Source organism: Dermacentor albipictus, chromosome 1 (assembly GCF_038994185.2).
Source record: "Dermacentor albipictus isolate Rhodes 1998 colony chromosome 1, USDA_Dalb.pri_finalv2, whole genome shotgun sequence".
Classification (NCBI taxonomy): Eukaryota; Metazoa; Arthropoda; class Arachnida; order Ixodida; family Ixodidae; genus Dermacentor; species Dermacentor albipictus.
This window is the reverse complement of record NC_091821.1, coordinates 406,576,705-406,602,885: the sequence shown is the minus strand read 5'-3', so window position 1 is coordinate 406,602,885 and position 26,181 is coordinate 406,576,705. Positions and strand designations below refer to the sequence as shown.

Sequence of the window (26,181 nt, the reverse complement as noted above, 5' to 3'; positions counted from 1 at the left end):
GCCCTGTTTCTTTGTGTTGTTTTGATACTTGGCAGCAGCTATTTATTCCTGTGTCAAGAAATAAAACGCTCAGTTGTTAGTGCGCCTACGTGGTTGTCTCGTGTCTCCTTTCTTTATCCGTTGTTCTATTTGGCGCCTTCGTTGTAATCAGAGATACGGTCGAATCGAATGAAATATCAGAACTGACCAACAAGAGGAAAATAACTGACATTCTAAATTACACTGGAAAGATCGAAGAAGCATATGTAAGGCCGGGAAAAGCATGAAATCAACAGAAAATAGATTGACAATGACACATAGGAAAAAAAATGTGCAGTCAGCGATAAGTAGGCTGGGTCATCAGCGATTTCGACGACATTGTCAAGTGGCTGTGATGGCGCTCAGTCAGGCAAGCAGAGATAAACGTTAAATAATTTTCTGGACGCTCTTGTGCTCTTCGAACAGTTCGGCAGTGGCATAATCAACAAGTGCAGTCGCCTAATCGAATGATGGCCGCTTGCGTTTGGCCGGTTTTATGCAAGTGTCCTCATATGTTCCAAATGGGCTCATACGTAGCGACGAGAGAAATTCTAAAACGTGCCACACCTATCTAGCGCACCTAAAAACTTGAAACGCCGACGGGCCTATCTTTCTGAAAAGTACTCGACTACGTTCAAGGACCATGCGTCATCTGATATCGTGAGCTGGCTCACGCGCGCGAGCAAAAACGTCATGAAAAAGCTTTGTATCACCATCATCAGCAGCAGCCTGGTTACGCCCACTGCAGGGCAAAGGCCTGTCCCATATTTCTCCAACAACCCCGGTCATGAACTAATTGTGGCCACGCCGTCCCTGCAAACTTCTTAATCTCATCCGCCCACCTAACTTTCTGCCGCCCCCTGCTACGCTTCCCTTCCCTTGGGATCCAGTCCGTAACCCTTAATGACCATCGGTTATCTTCCCTCCTCATTGCATGTCCTGCCCATGCCCATTTCTTTTTCTTGATTTCAACTAAGATGTCATTAACTCGCGTTTGTTCCCTCACCCAATCTGCTCTTTTCTTATCCCTTAACGTTACACCTATCATTCTTCTTTCCATAGCTCGTTGCGTCGTCCTCAATTTGAGTAGAACTATTTTCGTAAGCCTCCAGGTTTCTGCCCCGTAGGTGAGTACTGGTAAGACACAGATATTGTATACTTTTCTCTTGAGGGATAATGGCAACCTGCTGTTCATGATCTGAGAATGCCTGCCAAACGCAGCCCAGCCCATTCTTATTCTCCTGATTATTTCCGTCTCATGATCCGGATCCGCCGCCACTACCTGCCCCAAGTAGGTGTATTCCCTTACGACTTCCAGTGCCTCGCTGCCTATTGTAAATTGCTGTTCTCTTCCGTGACTGTTAAACAATACTTTAGTTTTCTGCAGATTAATTTTTAGACCCACTCTTCCGCTTTGCCTCTCCAGGTCAGTGAGCATGCATTGTAATTGGTCCCCTGAGTTACTAAGCAAGGCAATATCATCAGCGAATCGCAAGTTACTAAGGTATTCTCCGTTAACTTTTATCCCCAATTCTTCCCAATCCAGGTCTCTGAATACTTCCTGTAAACACGCTGTGAATAGCATTGGAGAGATCGTATCTCCCTGCCTGACGCCTTTCTTTATTGGGATTTTGTTCCTTGCTTTATGGAGGACTACGGTGGCTGTGGAGCCGCTATAGATATTTTTCAGTATTTTTACATACGGCTCGTCTACACCCTGATTCCGTAATGCCTCCATGACTGCTGAGGTTTCGACAGAATCAAACGCTTTCTCGTAATCAATGAAAGCTATATATAAGGGTTGGTTATATTCCGCACATTTCTCTATCACCTGATTGATAGTGTGAATATGATCTATTGTTGAGTAGCCTTTACGGAATCCTGCCTGGTCCTTTGCTTGACAGAAGTCTAAGGTGTTCCTGATTCTATTTGCGATTACCTTAGTAAATAGTTTGTAGGCAACGGACAGTAAGCTGATAGGTCTATAATTTTTCAAGTCTTTGGCGTCTCCTTTCTTATGAATTAGGATTACGTTAGCGTTCTTCCAAGATTCCGGTACGCTCGAGGTTATGAGGCATTGCGTATACAAGCTTTGTATAGCGAAAGCGAATGAAACTCACGTGGCAGTGCACGTATTTCACGTACCGCCACGTGATACACACTGCCCCCTCCCGACCTCCTCCCTTAAAAAAAAATAAAACATATCGTCCCATGTTGCAAAAAAAAAGAAAAAAATTCACCGACGATTACGATACTCCCTAATAAGAATTTAGCGCAGCCGTTTAAGTGTTTTGAATTCACGTTGTATTATGGCAAAGAATTTGATTGTGAAAGACAAGGTGCTCTCGGCTGCGGCGCTGAGCCTCTGCTCGGGCAGCTCGTTTAGCAACGACGGCAGAAGAAGCATTTCTACCGGTTGTGTCACTCATCGTTCAGAAAGAAAGCGTGAACACGGGAACGCGTGGCTCGCGCGGAGCGCATTCTCTAGTGGCATGCGCAGTGGGTCCCAAACCCATACCAGCGCTTTGTTTCTGCGCTGACCGCATGCCTGGTCGTGCCGGTACTCCGCTTTCCTTCTCACCCTTTTCGCCATACCCTCCTCTGCTTTCGTCATCGCGTCTTTCATCCCCCCGCAGTGCTCCGCGTTGGCCTTCAGCCTTCACTGTGCTCGTTCGCTTGGTTACGCCGAGGCCGACGCCGAGGCCGACGCCGACGCTCGCCGCAGGAACCGGCGCCTAAGAGCTGCGCACTAAAATCACACGGACGTTGCGAATTGTAACACGTATGTCTAAGCCTTAGCTGCGGTGTGGGATTGTCGTTTTCGATCGTGCTCTGGAGCCTGCCGAATCACTTGGAGGTCTGAAGGATCGGTTCCGTCCATGACATTTCGGTGCAAAGGATGGTATATAGCATTCTGGGTTAAACTATTACGCCCCTCTCCGATGCCCAAATGCTCGCCGGCTTCCTACACTGGCGCACGCACTTCATACACTGGCGCACGCCGTCGTGTCAAACACCATCTATAGGTAGCGCGGCGGCAAACGCCCGCGCCGCCACTGACTCACGAAGGGTAAAGCGAGGCGTGACCGCGCCACTGCAAAACGCGGCAATCGGTGGATGCAGCCGCCCGTGATGCGTGTAGGGCAACACCATCTGGTAATATTACAGGAAATCGAGTTTTGCTTCACGTTCCCAGAATCTCCTCTTTCATTAATGGAAGTGCACGCGGCTTCCTTCAATGTAAGCACCTTCTCCTCGCATAGACGATGTTGCTGGGCGGTGGCAGCGTATGTAGTGCATCTGGGCATCTTGTAACCACTTCAAGAAAAATAATGCGCCCATTTAGCACCTCCAGAACATCTTAGCAACACAAAAAGCGAGAATCAGTCGCAGAGTAGGTAGGGTAATGGTACAGGCGTAGTTAGCGCCAACATAGCAAAAAAAAAAAAATGTAGCACATTAGACTATACTCCTGTAAAGGGTGCACCGCTGTACATACAGCCGTATTGAGGCAAAGCCGCTGTACGGCCCACTTTGGGAATTGGGGGCGCGTTCGCTTGGATTAAGCAAGGCTCGCGCGTGGCAGCGGTGTCTGAAAGGCGGCTTTACCGGTGATCAAATGAAGCGAGAATTAGTCACAGAAAAGGGAAAATTAACGGTGCGGGCGTAATAAGCGCCAGAGTTGCGGTGTGGGGCCCTTCATTACATTCCCACTACATTCCGGAGACTAGAAATCCCCATTAAATCCACTCCTTTGGACTCCTCGGAATGGCAAGAGTTAAACCATTCCCACTCCTAGAGTGGCTGAACTGAACCACGCAATTCCTCAAATCCACATTTTTAAAATTTTTCTATGCTGACCTTTGCCGCACGCTACTGTAACCCAGGTAGCACAAAAGAGATACGTAACGTTTTCGTAGCGTTTATCCAAGACGATAAAAACGGGTTAAAGAAGACACGAATGAGAGAACTTCGGCGGGAAAACGTCGTATATCTCTGCTAATGTCCGGCTTAATTACTTTCTTGAGACGATCTAGAACAGGTCTGCAAGACGTATTCGAAAAGCTGGTCTAGAAATAGGATTGGGAAAGACACAAGTAATCCCTTTGCCAAAACTATTCGTAACCAATTTCTAAACGTTTTTAGGAGGTTATCAAAAAGCTGGTCTAGAAGTGGTCTTGAAAGGTTTACGTTCATCTGAAGCTAATTTTCGCGGGTGACGGGTGCGATGAGACATCGTTGTTCAAAACACGCGTTTAGTTTCGCCTCACGCGACTGGCCTATGCCGCGCAGACGTCGTCAGCCGCACCCGTCGGCACGGCCTAGGCCAATCGCGTGAGGTGAAACTGATCGGGCGTTTCGAACAACGATCTCGAATCGCGCCCCAGATGAGTAGAAGCGTCGTGTTGACTGTAAGTGCCATGGCGCAGTGCCAAGCACTGTTCCCCGCATCGCCGGCGTATCCTCTACCAAGTCCCACGAAAATAAGCCTGTTAGGAATAATGAATCCTTAATACCACCTTCAGTAAGCTACGATGCTTACAACCAAAATGGGAATGACATCCTGCAAAGAACAAATGGTCACGACTTGGCAGGCGGCAAGACCAAGCCCTTCATGCCAAAAGTGAATGAAATGAGAACATTGTGACCAAGCAAAAACAATTTATTAAAATGTAATGCTTATGCAAGCTTCGAACAAACTGTGTGAGAAATGCAAATAGAAGTAAAAGTACATCAACAATGACAAAAGTCGCAGAAAGGATTCGTAATGAACTCGAAAGTGAACATTCACTAACACATAAACAAAATTCCAAGTACACATACAAAAATGAACAGAAGAACCTGGAGTGTACTAAAGTTTCTCATTTATCATAGTAAAGAGCACGTGCTATTAGATGGACTAGAGTTATGCAGAAGTGACATTCGGAGCGAATGGAAGTAGACTGAAAAATGCAAGAGTATGAGTCGGATGGTAACTGCCTCCAAGCAATGTTACCAATCAGCTAGAAGCTTGAAAAGAGCACAAAAAGAAATACCACCGCATACCATCATAAAATAATCCTGTGACAGAAATAAAAAAATGGGAACAATGCAAAATTGGAAATATCGCCTTTAGGATATATCAAAGAAGGTAATGGCGAGAAAAATAACCATACAACAAAAAAGCAATAAAGTGAAATTAGTACAGAATACTTAAACGGGGGATTCAGTGTAACAAGTGAACACTACTGCAGTACAGCGAACGATGAGACAGTAATGCTGCATCTTGCCACTCCAGAACGTGAGAAATGAATATGCAAGCCTCATATTAGTAACTTACATAAACATGGAAATAAACTGGAATGCACTGGAAGCTGCATTTGTGTAACAAAGGAAACAATGCTCGTAATAAATAGTAAGTGTTTTATCTAAAAAACCCTGTACAAGAGGCAATGTTGTACCTCTCTGGCAAAGACAAAGTTGCAACGAATAATTTGCAAACCAGCAAATACATTAATTAGCACACTGACATGTCACACTTTGCGCACATCTTCAGTCTCCTAAAGTAAAAAAAAAAGCACTCTGAATGAGAAAAACGTTTAACACATGTAGCCCAGAGCAAATTCTTTGCCAGTTCACCCACACTTTCACATCCAAAAACATTTGCCACAAAGTCCAGGCATAGTTCCACTGATGTTTACCAATTCACCCCCACTTTCACGTTCAAAAATATTTGGCACACAGTCGAGGCAGAGCTTCATAGACAAACAGCTTGAGCGCACCCTACTGATTATTCTGCAGTCCCGCTGGAAATAGAACTGCCGCACAAGCTGGTAGTGGTTTAAATGTAGACACACTTGCTGCCCTGGACAGGTATGCTCAGATATCTGCACTGGTACTCCGTTTTGTGAAGTAGACACATTGATGCACTACGCTGGTAGTTGAAATGTTTTGAATGCACAAGTATTGGCTTCACCAGAAAGACTTGCCCACATACCACCACTGGCATATATATGCACTTGCTCTTCACTCAGTAGCATTGAACTTAAAGTGTTCCCTATGTGGGAGCCATGTGTAAAACCGGCGTCACGCGACCACTCTCGATCGCCATCACGCCCGATCCGGATCGAAATTATCGATGCGACTGGCTCACTGTCGTAGCTTGCGCAATAGAGCCAATCACGACCGAGAAATTCGATTTGTAACGGATTGGATAGCGGTTAAAAGAGCCCCGTGTGAAACCGGTATCAAATAATGCACAGGCGTACGCTAGGAAAATGTGTTGCACAAGGACAAAGAACTGCGGCATGCCCTGTTGTGCGAAGCGCGCGAACAGAACACATATAAAAAAAAAAAACGCGCGAGCGCTTCGCTAACTCCACGCGCACACATTGCACCCGCACGAACTCGGCAGGCCGCCGTAAAGCGCGAAGGGCGCACAGCGTACATTCCGACACATGTCCCAAACGGCAAACAATCGTACTACATGAAGCATACTCGACTCACGTACGCAGTATCCACAAGCGAGTTATGCAGCGTACATGCTGCATCCATTCGCCAAGTAGTAAAATTGATAACAAGCACAAAGCTACAAGGGACTCAGTACATTAATACCATTTGAGGCGTCAAATAAAATAGAGTTGGGCCGTTTCATATATTGGACACAATATATGGACACACGTGGTACCCCGTAAGACCATGAAATACCGCTCACGTGGGTAAAGGGGGCGAAAACACAATCGAGAATCTGAAGCGTAAACGATAAAAGCACGGTATATATGGTGCACGCAAAATTCTGTCAGTGCGCTGTAGCGCGAGGGAAGAAAATAGGGCGAGCACTTGACCTCACCTTTTGGGATACCGTACTAGTACTGAATCATAAAAAAAGCCTGTTTGAACCAGTTATCTTGTCTGCAACACTCTTGCTAAACGGGAGACTAAAATACCACGATGACGGCTCTATTGCGGAGATTGGCAAGGTGCGCACAGACAGCAATTTTTCCATCTTTCTTCGCATTCTGCAAAATGCTTTCTTGTTAGGATCACGCATAGCGGCCGATCCCGACGCTAGGGACACACAGGCACAATTTATTCCCTCTAACGTTCGTCCTTATACTGCCCTTAACGCCTGAATTACAGCGTCAGTGAAAAGGCGCCTCAAATAACATGACAATGAACTTGAAGAGCTGATTAGTGCCCTCCACTCGGCGCCCTGCAATTGAAAACACTACTGAATTTGAAATTAAAACTACACAAACAGATCGCACAACCCAAACTAATCACAGAATGTCGTTTTCTTGACGGCAAAACACTGCAACACTTACATGACAAAGGGCAGCGGCAGCACATTCAGAACAGCCGCAAACATACCACAGCGCAATGCAAGTGCGATAACGCAACTATGCCAGGCTTCACGAATAACGTGGCCGCCATGGTCCGATAACAATTGAAAACACTACTGATTTCCGAATTAAAACCACACAAACAATTTCGCACAACCCAAACTAATCACAGAATATCGTTTTCTTGACAGCAAAACACTGCAACACTTACATAGCAAAGGGCAGCGGCAGCACATTCAGAACAGCCGCAAACACACCACAGCGCAATGCGAGTGCGCGGACGCGACGACGCCATGAAGACGCGACTATGCCCGGCTCGCCCGGCATCACGAATCACGTGGCCACCTTGGTCACATGATAACTAAAGAGATAGAGCGAGTCATATGAAGTCGTTTTCAAAACGTATTCACCCCTCGTTTTTAAGCTGCCTGGCTTCCAACGTTATCCAAACGTATTCACCCCTCGTTTTTAAGCTATCTTGTTTGGAACGTCTTTGATGCGTCGATTTTGGTCAAAAATCCGTTTCAGACGTTGAATCCCTTAATACGACGTTTTCAAGACTTTGTGTGCTACCTGGGAAGTGTTTTGGAAGGGTGCCAGGGCTTTCGCCGGTTGACTTGTGTACCTGCAATCCCTGTTGAGTGTGCGTCGGTTGAGTATTTCGTGGATCGCGATTAATTAATAATGGCTTCTCCGGGCAGCATGTCGTTCCTGGAAGCCATGTAATGCTCACCGATTGCTGAGTAAGCAGGCCTGAGCACGCTGTTGTGCGAACAGTGCGGCCGATAAAGGCCCGCTGAGTTCCGTCTGCCGACGCGACTGCCTTGGAGTTTGTTGTCGGTGATCTTAACACTTGCACTTCGCTTTTTGTATTCCTTTTACACACTTTTGCACATTCTTTAGAGATTTCGCATATTCAAGATGTCTTCGAGTGCAGCCCTCCACGTCGGATTTATCAAAGCGATGAATTTGTCTACATCGACATCTACAGCCACAGATCGTTGTTAGCTTCAGATATTGTGGAAACGGCGCATCGCTGATATGAAATAATGCCAAACGTAGCAAAACATACATAACTGCATATGAGCGGCGTCGTTCCACCCTGAGGCGAGTCAGCGTGAACGGCTGATTTCGTGCACCTGGTAGCGGGTGCACGAAGATGAGGGCGCCAGGCACAACCTTCGCTGACCAGGATCAACATTGGCTCGAACTTCATGGGCACGGCTTGAGAAGGCTGAAACTTGCGCATTTCAATTTTGAAGGCATGTTTTCGACTCAGCGTGTGCGCGATTAAATTATATATACAAGCGAAGGCGCTACGTCTATCACGTTGTCGGCTTGACGGCCGATCGCGAGGGGATCGGTCGAACGATTGTCGGCACACTGATTCTTGCGGTGCCTTCCACCGCAAGAGTCACTACGACAACTCATGCTTGTCGGTTGCTTCGTTGTCGGCCTGGTCTGATAAAATGGTCTCAGCGACACACTGTGCTGAATAGTTGGTCAATCGTTAGCCTGACCAACCTCTTGTCGGTCGTCTTGTCGTTCTTGTATCGACCCAGTGTTACAACGGCTCAATCGAGCACGTGAAGTCAGGCACGCGCTGCCACTAAGTGAAGGTCGACGTCTTGGTATCCATATTTCGAGTGTAGGGGACGCGATAAAGAGGTGCAGGCAGGGAACAGCGCATCTACTATTGCGACAGGTAGCGCTTTTCTAGAAAAATAAAAAAAATATGCTCCATGCTGAAACGAACCTTTAAAGAATGGCACGTCTCAACGACCTCTTTAAGAAAGTCCCAAGAGGCATCCGGTACATTCGCAAAAGTAGGTGTCACAACTAGGTGGAGAAAGTATTGGACAAATTGACGCTACAACATCTTTCACAAGAACGGATGCTCAGCATTACGTAGAAAAAAGGGTACGGAACTCCGTGGCGCTAGGATAAATACAGCCAAAATTGCCGTGGTTGAACGCGGTTAAACCAAGTTTGTCGAGCGATAACACGGTTTTGCTTGCTTTGGGAAAGCACACAGACGCTGCAGCAGCAGCGATTGAATTGACCTTCATGCTGTGTCTCGCTTCAACGCGTACTAGGCATCGAAAGCACAGCGCATACGAAGCTGCCAGCACTCGCCGCAATTCGTACACATCGCAGGTCATTTTGAAGATGAGGCCCGCGCGACCGCGCACTTTGTCCACATCGCAGATCGAATTCAAGATATGGGCGTCCACGCGGCGTACACAGCAGCCGCCAGTAGTGGCAGGCTAAGTCCCAGTTTGACTTTGGCTGAGCTTGAAGGTCGGATTTACGGAACCAGGCGTTTTCTGGGTTTGTACCTGAAGTTGTAGAGCAATCGCTCTAAAATAAGCGGGAGACCAGCTGCCTTAAAGAAAGGTAGACCAGGCTTAGACCACCACGATTCAAGATTATCCCGGCCCATTGCAATCGCGCGTACACCTCTATCGTGCCAACGCCAACTAGCGCATTTGTGACGATTGCCGCATGGGTCACATTGCGCAGTTCGGATGTGCAAGAACACATGCGCACGCGCCTGTTCCCTTTATACCGAAGACGCAGGAATGATATGGGCAGATTTATACTATTTGATTACCTGCTCCACATACATTCCTAGATGTGTGTTGTATTATTGGATTATCAATTTTTTTTAAAGAAGCGTTTTGTGAATTTTGGTTTTTGCTGTATAAAGGGTCATCAGCCTTCAGCTGAAGCATTGCGTAAACACTCAGATGGCAGAGCACATGCTTAAGGTCAATAAAGTGCCCATACATAAGGAACCGTAGTTAGAAAATCCATCCATTCTCATTCCATCTGTCCGACTGGTACCATCATTCCATCCCCATTCCATTTAGGGTGTTTAAATTGCGGAATGATTCCGGAATCAATTCAACTCCCGAGTCGCCACTCCGCAACTCTGATGAATGCTCATATACTCGAAAATTAACCACATTCCACCATGGACTGCACTATCTCCGGGATCGGCTCACCTGGCCTCTTGGTAAGCAAAGGTTAACCAAGACTCGAAACTAAAGAAGACAAGGTCGACGTAATTGCGGGCGAGATACGATGCGAATAAGATATGAAACGAGTGAATAATGAACATGCATTGAGCCATGCGCCGAGGGGGCGACATTCTTGCTAAATCATCCAACATTCCATCAAGCATTGACATTCAATCTAATCTTGATTTTTTTTTGGCGTTGCATTAACTGTTGGGCATCTCAAAGTTATCATCGGCCTATGCTATCGACCTCCGTCCACTACAAACACAATTGCAGGCCAACTTCACGATGTCATTGATTCCGTTCATACCCGTTTTCCTTCATCGCCTTTGTTCTTACTTAGCGACTTCAATTTCACCAAACATATCATGGAATGCTCAGCCACCATGAATATCCCCATCCTCCACTGATGCCAGAACGTTTTTATATTGGTGTTTTGTGCTTTCACTAAGACAGCTCGTCACTGAACCTACAAGAATATTAACCAACATAACATGCTGGACTTAATCTTGACCACTTGACTTGGCCTGACTTCTCCGATTAAACACCCACCCTGCATTAGCGATCATGCATTGCTCACGCTTTCCAATTCCGCACCTACAATAAAGACAAAGTGAAGAAGATCATTCTTGACTGCAAGAGAGCTAACTTTGATTACATAAATTTCGAATTCAATCTGGCTTTACTGATGTTTCTTCCAAGCTTTTGAAGAACACACCATTCAATCTAACTGGAGAATGTTCATAGATTAAGTCTAACGATTACCAAAGGAAGCACATACCTATTCGTACCATCACTTCTATCCTCGGGCGCTATGGTATAATATCAGCATCAAGCGTTTACCGAATAAAAAAAAAAGGCGTCTTTATCGTTTAGATAACCAATCCTCAAGCGAATCACGATGGGCAAAATACAAATTTGCATCTGACGCCTATGTAAACACACTAAAGACTGCGAAACAATTTTTTTACTACTGTTCCTCCTTTGCTGCTAAATGCTAATGTGTCCAGATGCTTGCGCATCAATGTCAACCCTTTTTCTGACAACAATAGAACCCTGACTGACTGGAGAAAATGAATTGTCGCATTGCCATGCCGCCAGGATGCGAGCTTCACTGTTTCTCTTCCCCTGCCTTACCCCTCTTCCCCTTCGCCTTGATTATAACGTCCACAAGACATTCCTTGCCTGCCTTTAATTGCCCATATTGTCACTTAGGGACCGCACTCTATTTACTCTACGAGCCCCGCCTCCTTTTTTGCTGCACAGTTCACCACACATCAACATTTGGACATGTACACATGTCCAGATGTTGCATTGGTTATATTGCACGTCCTGCATTGGATGACTTACCAAAGTCATGTGCTATATTCAGTGATATTGCCGGCACTGCATCTTATGCAGAAGCATTTGTGTTTGTGTGACTTGGACACTGGCTGGAAGCGTGGCTCTCTTAGGAAGGGCGCGCAGGCTTATATGAAATTATAGCTATTTCCGAGCCATGCAGGCGGTTGACCATTTGCAGATCTGACTTCCATCATGCGATCTATTCGTTGTGCTTGTCTGTTTGCAATGCATAAACCTGGTGAAGGGCCCTTTCACGTTGATTCCAAAATGTGCATTGGTTCTGCATATTTTTATTTTATTTTTTTATTTATATATTTTTTATTTGCTCTGGAGTCTCTGGTAGGGAACTGACGGGTACGTTTTTTGTCGTGCTTCGGAAGGTTAACTGGCGCACCGAATGAGTGCCCAGACCGCTGGCTGATGCGGCGTATATGTCACCGACAGCTCAGGAAATTTCACTGCAACCAAGCAGCGCTGACTCTTGCACCACGGTTGGCATGACGTCATCACAACATATGTGGAGGAGACACACAGGGATCTTCTATGGGTTACATAGGCGCACGTGCCAACAAATCCCGAAGCTGTCACCAACAGCTGAGGAATTTTTTAGTAAGGCAATGAACGGGGCTAGTTGGTAGACGTTCATGATTGTATTGCGCTTAGTGTTACACTGACGAACATAAGGGACAAGATGCAGACGTTACGTGGTGCGAACTACCAACTGTTTAATACTGTTAAAGAACACGCTTATACACAAGGAGACGACATTTGATGATACTTTGGGCTGGAAATACATCGCTCACTTGCACCTGTTCGCCCTAGCAAACTCGACCTCAGCTTCGATAAGTACAATAGACAGAGTGGTTACGCACATCTCTTTTTCTTTTGCTATTGCAAGCGCCTCCCATATTTCTCGCTCCGTTTTTGTTTTTGATGAGCCAATGCAAATGGGAGGCACTTGCGATAGCAAAAGGAAGAGAGATGTGCATAAGCACTCCATCCATCACGCTTATCAAAGCTGAGGTCGAGTTTTCCAGGGCGAATGGGTGCAAGTGAATGATGTATTTCCGGCCCAAAATATCATCACATGTCATCACCTTGCCACATCTTTTTCTATCTCCTCCACCCCCACCTCCCCACGCCCCTGCACACCACTTCTCTGTGTACATAAGCGTGTTCTTCAACAGTATTAAACAGTTGGTAGTTTGCGCTACATACGTCCACATCTTGTCTCTTATGTTCGTCAGTGTAACACTAAGTGCAATACAATCATGAATGACAAATTTTTACTGCAGTCATGTGGCGCTGGCGCTCATGCCACAGCTGACACAGCCTGTATAGTAGCTGCGCATTGGTGGTGGCTTTCCACTTGTCACCACGTGCCCAGCCAATCCTGGTATGGATTTCTCCACGCTAGTGCTACCCTCTCCACTCACATCCCTCCTTATCTTACTGCGTTACTCTCTCCCTAACCTCTACTCACTCTCCCCTCCACACTCTTGCAGGCTAGAATGACTGCAATAATCCGGGACAGTACCCAACAAAATCCATCTACGGCAAAACGTTTTAACGTTTTGCCGTAGACTTTTAAGTGAGCCCATAAATCGCCCTGCCTTTCTTTCTCCCTTTACTTGAATGTTGTAGAAGCCAAGTGATATGGTCAGAAATAAATTAAAAGGGTGCAATAAAGACACGGAAAACACAGGGAATAAACAGTACAAGGGGCATTGGTGCTGTTCCGTCCATGTCCTTTTTTTTTGCGCTATTTTAATTTATCCCATATCATGAACTTACACACACAACAACCCATCTTATTGAGAAATGGTATTATCCAGCCAGGTAAGAGGAGCAGCTAATGCTGCTTAACCCCTGAACTGCCACAAATATATTTTTTTCAAATTGATGAAATGTGCAGAGCTTTAGAAATCCACATTTATTTTGCCATTTGTTTCTAAAGGTATCATACCAAGAAAGCCTACAATGCTCTTGTAGGGAAAAGAAATAGTAAAAGACATGGTGTATAATTTATGCATAAAAATTAGAAGGTAGTACATAAACCTTTGTCACGATGAATTAACTCATCATTAGAATGGGTTTAAAAGAACTCTTGTAAAGGCACACACCGATCTTAGCAGCACCACCGAAGAGGGTGCAAGAGCAGTTGCAAGCCTTTGAGAAATTAAACAGTTCAGACTGCTTTTGTTTGCTCACAGGAACGTACCAATGTAAGTATTCCAAAACAATTCATTTTGACCTGTAGGATGGGCAAAAAAAAAGAAGGAAATGACTACAGCACTAGTGCCAGGCACGAGGGAGAGAGAAAAATTTATGGAAAGGCCTGAACTATAGCTTGCTCTGGCATGCTACTCTACACTGGGGAAAAGGGCTGATCAATGATGATGATATGAAGAGAAGGTGCATATACAAGTCCATAACGTTGTGGTATCTCTAACGCCATGCATCTAGCTCAGTGGCTTGTAGAAAGCCTATAACGGTACAGTTAAACCTCGATATAAAGAAGTTCAATTTAATGAAATTTTCGATATAAGGAAGTATTTAACTTTTCGTAACTTCTTGTCCATAGAACACCATGTAATTAGAACCTCAATATAACGAAGTCTGTCTGTATGTGATTTCAATATAACAAAATTCCACTTTCGCAGCAAAGGAATGCAGAAACAATAAATGGAAACTTCAGCGGACGCAGATGGCCAAATATTTGAATCACAAGTGGCTGCTTGCAAACGCGCCTCTTAAATCATGCGTGGCGTGACAAGAGCGACCGCAGAAGTGAAGTCGCACAATGTTCCATATAAAGTCTAAGTGTGATAAACTATCGTGCCCCGCGCACTTTGTGTATTAGTTGTGAGTGAAAGTGTGCGAGGGTGAAAAATAAAGATGGCGGCTTCATGCACGAGTGCCGCCTCCCTGCATGAGCAAAGGGAAAGACGGGAAACACGATCAAGCATCCACGAAGGGAGGGGCAAGGAAGGGGGTAAGGGGGAGTAAGTTGGCGCATCTTGGCCGTGGCTGCGCATAGCTATAAGCGTGGCTGTGCGCATATGCAGCTGCAAACCCTGGTTTAGAGGTACATCGGCTGCGTGTGCAAAGAGTGGGCGTGCCAAGATGGCGTGGCAATATGTAAACTGTCTTCCCACGCGCTCAGTATTGAAGGTTGCTTAATCTTGAATATCGGTGACCCATTGGAGCAAGAGGCAGATGAAGCATTCGCTCCCTGCTGCGGCACATTTCATGATAGCGCTGCCCCAGTGCGGGCAATGCTATCAGCTGTGGGGACAGAGAGCATGCGAAAGCATGGCTGGCTTAGCGTAATTCGTACTACCTATGTGAAGATATTGTAGACGTCGCATGAAACTGTATCATTTGTCGCAGACTCCCAAATTAATCAAAATATAATTGTTTTCTCATTCAAATTTGCTTAATTTTGCGGTGCCTTTCCGTGCAAGAAAAATAAATCGGTGACTGTACTTATTTGCATAAAAATGTAAAATTTCAATACAAAGAAATTTCGATATAGCGAAGCAAATTGCCGATTAATCTACTTCGTTACATCAAGGTTTAACTGTACTTGTAATCAAGGCTGCGCTGTTCGCATTAAGTCAACGGCCCAAAAGAAACTTGTCTGATAGCAGCCTCTTATCCACACAAGCACCGTAAGCTATTGAAAAATGTGCTTGGAGGTTGATGCTGTAACCCCAATTAACGCCAGCTCATCATTAAGATCTTCAATTATGGTGACAGCTCATTTATAGCACTTCTGTTAAACGTACCACCATGGACTGTTGACCAAAGATTATTTCAGCACTGAGACTCAAGTGTCCCATACAAAGTATGGAAAGATGATGCATTTATTCTGTGAAACTGATGAGAAAAGGAAACTATACACATAATATTCTGGTAGTTTACAATGGGTACGACAGCATGACATCCTGCCTTGCAAGCTCCAGCAACATAGGGTCGTCGAAGAACTTGTTGATGCTGACATCCTCACTCAGCCCCTATAGAAAAAGACCAAAGAGTTTGGTGCACATATTTTAGAATACAAAAAGTACACACTGGAGTATGAAAATGCACTAAAGAAGCAAGTCTGGAAACCCTCAAATATACGATTCTACAATAGTAAGTGTTGGCAGGTGCACACGACTCTTCCAGATAAACTGATGGCTGGTTTCTGATCAAATTTTGCACAGAGGTAGCATTTTGCAGCGTTCGCTATTTAATTAATATACTACTATGTTTGTTTGCGTGCATTACTTGCTTGTTTTGTTCGTAATAAAGCTGAAGTGGGTGTCATCTGTGGTGACACCACAGGTGATTTGGTGGAGCTATCTGACACTGGTATGGTAGAATGAGCCTTTGGCTGTAACAGTTCCAGATGGCACACAGTTCAACTCCATAAAAATCAACACTTTCTTTTTTCAGAAACACCCAGTACTTCCAGAAAGCACTGACAGAACTGCAAGCCAAGCACAGTGAATGTGTAGTGCATAATTGTGCTGCTATGTCAGAAATACAATCGAGTTTATTTTAAGGGGAGACGCGGCTCTTAAAAACAGAAAATCATGAAAAAAAATCCATTTTTCGGAACTACTTGTTTCGGCATCTGTAATGTCTAATCTACACCGTATCAAAACGATTTGCCCTGAAACGCACCCTAAGTGTCCGGAAAAATTATTTTGTCAGTGGGGATGGTGAGAACCCCAAAATCGCACAGAAACACCACAGTTCATGGAGCTTTTCTTTGTCTTTCCCGCCGCTGAGCTCCGCCATCTCGATATCGTTTGAAAGCTCAAAGTTCCCCCTTTTAGTTCCCCTCATCCTCGCCAACAATGGCCACATAGAAAAAGCGCAAACGTAAGACAATCAGGGGCCAGTCTGACGAACCTCGCGATGAACACCTCCTATTCGTTCAGTGCGCCAACGCGTTGAGAGGCGCCTTCTGATTGGCTGTTGCTGTGACATCTAGGCCTAGCAGACGAGCTTGTCTGCTAGGCCTGGCAGTGAGCCGCTTCGAAAACCACTGATGCGCTATTTCTTTGTTCACCGTTTTACGAGCGTAGTGCCAAATCGACGCTTCCGTTAAAAAAAAAAGAGAGAGAGAGAGAGAGAAGGATATTATTAGAAGCGTCCACGAAAATTGATGCGCAAACTGTCTGCTTCCTACGGCAAGAAAAAGGAGGCGGTTACCACAAGGTTCAAACTAGTTGGCAAGATCACGCCAGAGATAAGTTACTGCGTCGTGCAATCTCATACCACATTGGCAACAATGCAGCCAGCAAAGCTAACTATTGCCACAAGTCACATTGCAAGTCGCCAAATTTTTAACACAAGAAGAATTGTAACAATTTTTTTTATTGGCTTTAGAAAAAACTTAACTGCATGTTTGTAAGCAGCACACAAGATCAGATGTGTCCTGAAAGTTTCATGTTTCAAGAGCATTGCATGAATACGAAACCAACCAATCATGAGGCTGGTGTTCCATTCAGGCAGCAGTTCCGTTTAAGGGGTGACACCTGAAAGTGAAGACTTGAAAGTGACTTTCTGGATGTGTTTTCTCGTCAAGTGTCTTTGACTTATGAAAGGTTTGATAGTTTTCATGAATCGATTTCAGTAAATTTGGTGTTCTTGTGCTCAGCAACAGCTGGGCTACAAGCTAGAGCCTAAAGGTTTTCCATATGTTCAAGAGACAAAAGAGGTAGCAGCAGTAAAACTTTAAATGCAATTTTATCAACCTTCTTTTTTCCGTCAAGTGCTTTTGCCTTACGGAAGTTTTGACAATGTTTGCATCAACTGATTTCAGTGAACTAGGTAACCCTTTGTTTAGTAATATCACAGCTATAACCTAAAGCTTTGCATTGTTTCGTAAATGTGATAGATTATTAATTAGATCAAATGTAAGCTAATTACTGCTACCTTGCTTTTTCTTCCCAACTTTGGCATTTATTTATGATAATCACAATTATTTTATTGATATTTGCTTAGCTTTAGGATGTGCAGTGGGCCTTTGGAAATGTCTGCGTATTCTTAAGAACACATTATTTTAATGAGAAATTACTACAAAGACGCGTAAGAAATGACCTATTTAGGATTATTGTATTCTGTCATATCTCTTCTTCCAAGTGAGATATTTGAAATATAAATACATATTTAAAATCAGCATTCTACAATATAAATTGCACACAAAAATTAAGCAACATATTTTGAAAAATGAAAAAATGTTTTCATGACCTTCATTCCCCATTAATTGTAATGGCATTGGTTTTTCTGATACAGGAATCAAAATCTATGTCAACCACTTTGAGAATTCGTTTTATCTTGTTCAGTGTTTCTGCCTGTGCGTTCTTGTAACGTTGCTGGGACAGATATTCATAATGACAAGACACAGAGCACTGAAACAGGTGCAAGGCAATACATACCTTCCTCCTGCGTGTCTTGATCATGAACTCTCTTGCAAGGTGAGGAGCTGGTTGCGGCTCAAGGGGACGGATCACAATACTTTTGTCCAACGGATCACCAGGCACAATCTGATAAAAGCGCAAGCAAAAGTATTATTACTGATCGGCCCCATAAAGCTTTGCTTGAGATAGACCTGACTTCTGCAGAAACTCAGAAAACACAAACCTCCACTTTGGCGGTGGAGGTTTGCGAGTGGTGGCACTGGCTAGCACTCCTATGGTTAGTTCTCGTAGTAACACATAAATACCCTAAAAAGTGGATGGGAAAAATGGTGCCACAGTAGCTCAATTGGTAGAGCATCACACATGTTATGTGAAGATGTGGGATCATTTCCCACCTGCGGCAAGTTGTTTTTTCATCCACTTTCACTTCCATTAATTTGTCATTTCTTTAATTCAATTAAGTACAAGTAATTTCCCCTGTGAGTGTTTGTTGGCCTCTTATTATATCACTTTGAATACTTACTTTACAGTTAAGCTGACTACTCTACATGCAACTGTTAAAGAGATGCAGTGCTCTCTCACCTGCCAATGGTGAAACATCGAGAGGCAGAAGGCTTGGCCTTGGGTGTGTGTCCGGAGGTCAGTCTCAAACCCAAATGAATCAATGGCTGGAATGAAAGCCTTGATTGTGTATAGTGGGGACCCAGGGACAGGCGCATCCTGTGTGACGTGACCTCTGCAAGCCAGAAAAAAACATTTACGAGCTTTATACATCAAGCCAAAGTTCACAACTGTCAACAAATGACAAAAGATATCACTACAGATAGCACTACACTATGATAGCACTACACGACATATTAAAGGGACCCTGAAACAATTTTGACGATGTTGTACGAACGTAGTCTTAGGGGAGGTCGTTCTGATCATTAAGTGACATATTTAAGCGCTCTGCATAATGTGTAAAATATATTATAAGGATTTAAATTAAAACGTGCATCGCTATCGATTGCAGCTGCGCTCCCCTGGATTTTTAGACGCCCCGTTACAACCTGCGTAGTTAGATGAGTTATCCGATTGGCTACCTATGTTGCATCAAAGATAAATTTTAAACTTTATGGTGAACAAATGTTTGTAAAACAGTTAATGTTTGATTTTTTCGGACTCTCTAGAGGCTGTGAGAACGCCCGAAAAATCAGACAGTCCAAAAAAATGAATGCATGCCTTTTACTGCTCCCAAGGGCTCAAGATGCCACAGGCACGTCCGAAAAAGCTCTGAAGGCCCGTCAGTACTCTTATTAGGCGTATCGGTGCTCGTACTGTGACAAGAGACGGTGGGTGCACGCGCACACAGTTAAGGAATACATAATGTGTCCCGTGACAATTGCCCCTTTCCACTTTTGGTATGCTTCACCGCAATATTTCGCGTATGCTTCACTGCGAAAAACAACTGTATTCAGGCGAAGCTGAATTTCGGGAAACCCAAAAGCGTCGTGCTTTCTGAGCTTCGAAGCCTTTGGCAAGGATTACTAAGGCGGAGTCAGCGCCATTGCTGACAGCGACGAATTCTTTAAATGAAAAAATTTCACAGACGATTACAATACTCTGTTATGCGAATTTCGAGCGCAGGTGTTTGGATGTTTTGAATTTACGATATATATGGCAGAGAATTTGATTCTAAAGGACAAGGTGCTCTCGGCGGCAGTGCTGAGCCTCTGCTCGGGCAGCTCGTTCAGCAGCAACGGCAGACGAAGCATTTCCACCGGTTGCGTCGCTCACTGTTCAGAAAGAGAGCGTGAACATGGGAATACATGGCACGCACATTTTCTTTTCTAGTGGCGGTGGTGCCGCAGACAAAGTAGCAGATGCGCAGTGGGTCTGAAGCACATTCCAATACTTTGTTTCCACGCTGGCTGCATGACTGGTCGTGCGGGCACTCCACTTTCCTCCTCACCCTTTTTTTTGCCATACCCTCCTTCGCTTTTCGCCTCCTGATTGCGCTGCGCCCTCCTCTCCGCTTTCCTCCACGCGTCTTTCATCCCCTGATACGCTCCGCATTCCTTTTCATCTTTCGCTACGCTCATTCACTTGGTTACGCTGACGCCAAGGCCGATGCTCCCCTCAGGACCAGGTACTCAAGAGCTGCGCTCTAAAACAAGGCATTGAACAGCAGTAAGCTGGGTAACAAACGCCGAAGCAGGTAGGGCTTGCGTTGCCGTGGTGGTGGCTACGGCTGCCAGCGGATCTGCGTGCGAGAGCGCTGTTTCAAGGTGGCAAGATAATAAAAATGGCGGCGGTGGTGGCTTCGACCAATGCCGCTTTGGACTTGTCGTCATGGCAAAAAGTCCTGAAAATCGGATGGCAAACGGTTCTTGCATCCGAAATTTCAGACGTTCTTATACATTGACTCTTTGGGGTACATGGTTGTGCTGTGAAGGCATCTGAATCATCGGGCATGTCTTAAAAATCTGGTGTCTGAAAAATCGGTCTTTGACTGTAGTTGGAATGTTATTTCATTTGTTTCTATACCACAAGAAAAGTAACAGAAAGAGAACACACAACGAGAATTGTGGTGTGAACCTCTCTTTTTCTCTTTTGTGACTGGTTTTTTCCTACAAGGATTTATCACTACCCTCAAGCGCTTCCAGCATACAGCAAGTGTATTCTGTTTGTGTTAAAGCATGCTCAGTGTTGATGTGAGCACAGTCAGTGGCGGTCTCGAAGCTTCTTCTTGCGAGTACCATGAATCGCCCTTGTTGCATTGTGGGCTGCAAATTTAGCGATTGGCGACATGTCAAGCAGCATCGTGTCCGACTGCAAGGCAACAGGTGACTAGAGCGGCTGCACCGCTTCGGGCTGTCGGTGTGTGACTGGCACCAGGATTTATGCGTTTACTTCACGCCGCAGGATCAATACCACAATAGAGAATTTTACGGTGTCTGGTATTCCGGTAAACACAGGCTGTGGGGATGCGCGACCCTCGCGCCTCCCCTGATGTTTTTCCCGCATAGCGCGTCTCCTGTAGTGCGGCTTCGCCGCACATGCGGCGGTCGGAATGGTACAGGCGCAGTCCGAGAGATGGCGCGAGTGTTGCGCGGCTAACGCCGCGAGGTTACTTGGGCGCCGAAAGGAAGGCGCTTGCTCCTCTGGGGTTCGAGGCAGGGAGCGGAATGGGCGTGCCGCACGTGCAGCGCGGCTCTTTCCCGGCGGGTCGACGCACGGCGGGGACGTCTCCCGCGTGCGCGCCACCCATGCTTCTGCGAGACCGCCTCGTGTGGCCGCCTTCGAACGCGCCACGATTCGCGTGACTATACACGCGAACGACCAGGCGTTGGGATCCAGCATGGGGCGAACATATTCGCTCGCTTGCGGCCGCGGTAAGTCGGACTTCTAGATTTGTCGCGCGCCCATCGGCATGTTTTGTGGATAGCAACTCGGCTAGCAGGCATTGATGTATGAAAGGTGCAATAAATGCCCTTGGGATTGTTTGCACTACTGTGTTGTCGTTCCTTTGTCCCAAGAGTACGGGAGGAGAATCCTACATCAGACCCCACAAGGCAGACTGGGCATTTTGTCAAATGGGTGGAGGTGTGAATGCGAGTGACCTGTAGAGTGCAGCCACCTGTTATCGCAGAGCTCAACCAGACAGACACAGAGCTGACATAGCAGTAACCAACTGTATTCTACTTCGCTGCTGGTGTAAATTTTTGGCAGCAGTGTAATTGTGAACACATTGTCTTTTTAACCGTTAAATACATTTTACCCTTGGTTACAGCAATATTATCTCTGACACAGAGCCAGTGAAGGTGGAGCTTAGCCCCGATCGCTTGACGAATGAATTGAGGAGGAAAAGCATGGCTAGAGAGGAGGGTATTTTGTAATCGTCCTCAGTTCTCTTAATATCAGATGCTTAAACTATGGTGTGAATGTGTTACTGTAGCTGTACCCTATGAGCCTATAAAATTTGTCCAAACTGTTTCAGGGACCCTTTAGCAAAGCTGATTTCAGTGCTGTGAATATGCTTTCGTCTACATCTATATACATGCTCTCATTGATGCAGTGACTGTTTTGATTTACTCAAAGAATGTTGCTTGAAGTAGAGCTAGGTGCATATGTGTGTGTATGGGTGCATGTGTGTGTGAGTTGTACTGTATAAATATGCAATCAACTTCAACGGCTTACTTATTTTTCAGTTCTTAAACCTGCGTCAAATGGCAGTGTGTATGAGGTGGCTAGGTCACTTGATGTTTGCTCAGCTTTTCCTCTGGTCTCATACAACAATGTTGCAAATAAACTCAATCCAATTAAATTAAAATTTAAAAAATGTTATATCAATACCACAATTTACTCACCAGAATCCTCCAAGGAAGGCAACCAGTATTTACTTTGAACTTCTTCGGGATATTGGTGAAATTTAGCTACCATGTGCTGCATGATAACGTGCATGATATGTGCATGGTTACACAGAGCCAAGCACAGTCGACTCTCGTTACAATGGACCATGATAATCCGAGAAAAAACACCCATTTTATCCGAAGTCCGTAATATTCAAAATGCCTTACTTCCAAAACTTTCGTCGCAATGTCCAACAACTTTATTCCAAAGAATGAGTAACGAACTTCCAAGGTAAAAAACAAACAAGTCGCAGTCTTGCCCAAAAGGCGAGACATCGATTGTGATAGCAAATTAAAGGGGGATAGGAGTTTTAGAGACCAAAAAATAGCAAAAAAATCAATATTTGCAAAACGGTATTTTAGGAATTTCCAACTATTATTTACCACTTCGCAAAATTTTTCGCATTCTAAATCAATATTTTAGCTGTAATATAAATTTTTGGCACCAGTGTCGGCTAAATATGAGCCGTAGTTTCCGTAAGAAAATGCTTTTTCCACGGCACGTGACTGCCCCCACAGTCGTTCAGACGCGCTGACTCGTATATCAATTGAAAGAGCAGTCGCTCCTCTTCATTTTCCTGCTGCCACCGGCTCCGTGCGCACATTGGCAGTGAAGGAATTCCGCCTCAAAAGAAGTCCCAATGCATGCTATAATTGGTCGACAAGGGCCTGTGACCCTCAGCTAGCCACGCCATTGGCTAGACTGGCATCGTCTGCATCACTCCGCAGCCGCTGCGCACAAGCCATGCATGCCAACAAGTTTTCCCATGCCAAAGCGATGTCGACCTTGACTCCGAAGTCTACTACGAAGTACAAATTTGGAAAAAGAAGGAAGAGGAAGTCGGCGAACAACTTTGAGAAACGACCATGCTGCTTCCCAATGACATCGATAACGGCCCGCTCCCGCAGTCGAGCGAGGTCGGAGATCCCAATGGCATGTTAGGACTAGTCCCCCGAAGCGCTCCTGACAACGGCCGCATTTCATAGACATTTCGGCACCGACATTACTGTTCTACAGCTGGAAGTTTTGCGGGGTATTGACAGTGAAGCTCAAGGAAACCTTCAAGCATTAGCATCAACTCCTGCTACTGGCCGAAAACCGGAACTACTAGATCGCGTTGATGACACTGCTGCTGGGACAAATGAGCTGGCTGCGCCTGTTTAGCATGCGTCTGCTGAAAACTTGGAATGGGTGCTGGAACCGTAGTGACTCTAGGCAGACAGACTATATTCCTGGAGACTACTAATGCAATAGCACTTGTAAATATTCAAATATTTTGTGGTGTACTGTTATAAAAATAAGCTCATTTTGTTTTTTCAAGTATTCTCAGGATCTCATTTTTGGTGTTTCTCGAACTTGCCGAAGCGCTATTTCGGTCTTCAGGGCACATAGAACCATAATTTTAGCAGCGGCATGTAGCTACATGTGTGTACTACACAGTGCTAGGATCATATTTTTTAATTTTTTTTTGTAAATATTAAAATCTGGCTACTAATTGGATCACACATTAGGCATGCCTGGAGATTGAACTTCAAGTTGCTGTAAAATTGGTAATGCCTGCAATGTAAAAAAAGTAGTCCTACAATTGTGTTCTTTACAAATTGCAGTATCCAGCCATATGTCTTTATAAGCATTCTGGCTGATATCCTTCTTGCAATTGTTCTGATAAACAATAGGTGATTAATTTTAATTATATCTGGAACCTCAGTCAGTCTTAAAAGTAATTGTATTTTTGAAATCAACATGAAAAACTCTGCCTGGGTGACAATTTTGATAAAATGTAGTAAAAAAATAAGAAGTTAGTGCTGTCTCTTGCTGACTTCGTGCTGTCTCTTGCTTCAACGCAAAGTAAACGTGAAAAGCACAGTGCATACGAAGCTACTGGCACTGGGTACACTTTGTCCACATCGCAGATCGCTTTCAAGATACAGCGCCCGTGCGGGCGAGCACTTTGTTCACATCGCAAGTCGCTTTCCAGATACGGCGGCCACGCCGTAAGCAGCGGCTGCCGGTGTAAACCCCCCTCTCTCGCCTCCCCCTCTCTTTCCCCTCGCCTCGTGTTCTAAAGAAGACAGCGTGTTTCCAGTCTGCCTTCCTCTCTTGTACGGGCAATATTGCGCTGCGATCGTCGGCTGGCCCTTGCAAGTCGGTTGTCAGCCCGTGTCGACACAGCAAAAGTTCATGTTATACGCCCGATCTTGAAAAAAAAAAATGCCACTAATTTCGTTGTATTAAAAAAATAGGGAGAATAAACTAAGGCTGAAATAGGGTCCGTTCTATAGGAAAGTCTGTTGTACACTGGTTTGTTGTAACGAGTGTAGACTGTATTACAATTCTTAAATGTTCCTTTTGTCATATGCTCGCGACTTGCCAACTCAGTTGACTTTCCTAACAATTTGGCACTAAGGGTTGCAAGTTTACAGCCACTTGGCAATCAAATAAAATGCGGCCACTTACAAGCAAAGCACTTTCATTTTTCAGTATATGAGCTGCCTTTGCATACAACCTGTGGGCCTAGTTACAATCAACAAAAAAGAAAAAAGAAAGGAGCATCTCCATGTACAACCCAAATGATTGACTGCATGCAAGGAATTTCAAATTTCTAGAAGAGCAACCCAGCAGTTTCAGAAACACTCCTGCGCTGTGTGTCTAGTCACAACTTCTATCACTGCTTTTTCCTCAAGCAAAGCAAGGGTTTAGGGAAAGTTGTGTGCATTGCTGTGATATCACACATAAAAGCAATGTTTATTTATGACCTGCAGAAATGTTAAAATTCTGGTTACAGTACAAACAAAAATGTGCCAACCTGCCTGGCATGAAGTCCCCATGTAGAATCGAAACACAATTAGGTTTCACAATCTCCGCACAGCTCTGTGTGAAAGCCTAACACCAGCCACAAAGGATCAGCAGTGTTTGAACAAGAGGCGTCACTGAAGCCAACGCTTTGACAAGGGGACTTGTCTTCGCCAGGTTCTTCACTGACAAATTCACTAGTCGAAACGTCAGTGCCAATTACATCCCTTGTTTGGACGGTGTCGATCACTTAAAGTCTCCATCTTCTGTGATCCTCATTTTTTTTTTTTAACCACAAGAGAAAAGTACTACAAAAAGCAGAGGAAAGCACAATGCAATTATAGTGAATTGTTAAAAATGAAGCACATGACTGACCAAGGTAAAAACAATATAAAGACTTTATGGGACCCATACGGATCCCAGAACATTGTTTCATGTTTACTCTGACCTTTTTCAGTGACCTGCTTCCTTTTTAACGATGCTTGTACCTGACCAGATGGTACTCTGTCAAAATCTTGACTACAATTACAGTGAATGCAGCAACCAAACGTGGGCACCAACCTCCTCCTAGCGAGAACTGTGTAGACAGCCGAGACACAGTCAGCAGGGGCCTGCACTTCCACAAAGTAATACGGCTCCATGAGTCGCGGAGTTGCCATCAAGAATGCAGAATATGCCACACGTCGAGCCGTTGGGATGATCTGGCCACCCCCACGGTGAATTGGCTCATTTGCTATTACAGCATCCAAGATCTTGAACTTGCAGTTACGGATGGCTGTGACAAAAGTGTCAGAAAATTAGCACAGTGCAGGTTGTTACCACCCAGAAACACAGTCATGTCTACTGGAACACGTTAAAGAAATGGTGCGA

The 26,181-nt window shown here is 45.0% G+C and overlaps 1 protein-coding gene across 1 annotated transcript in view; it reads right to left on the bottom strand.

Annotated features, from left to right (window-relative positions):
* Positions 1-15,539: 15,539 nt before the first annotated feature.
* The window catches only part of LOC139054694 (116 kDa U5 small nuclear ribonucleoprotein component), a 48,857-nt gene continuing 38,215 nt past the window's right edge, over positions 15,540-26,181 (bottom strand). Inside the window, exons 21-24 of the mRNA XM_070532143.1 lie at positions 25,873-26,086; positions 18,709-18,862; positions 18,145-18,252; positions 15,540-15,726 (exon numbers count right to left, since the gene is read on the bottom strand). Coding sequence (XP_070388244.1) covers positions 15,631-15,726; positions 18,145-18,252; positions 18,709-18,862; positions 25,873-26,086 — 572 coding nt within the window. The 3' untranslated portion in view covers positions 15,540-15,630. The remainder of the gene's footprint in view (positions 15,727-18,144; positions 18,253-18,708; positions 18,863-25,872; positions 26,087-26,181) is intronic.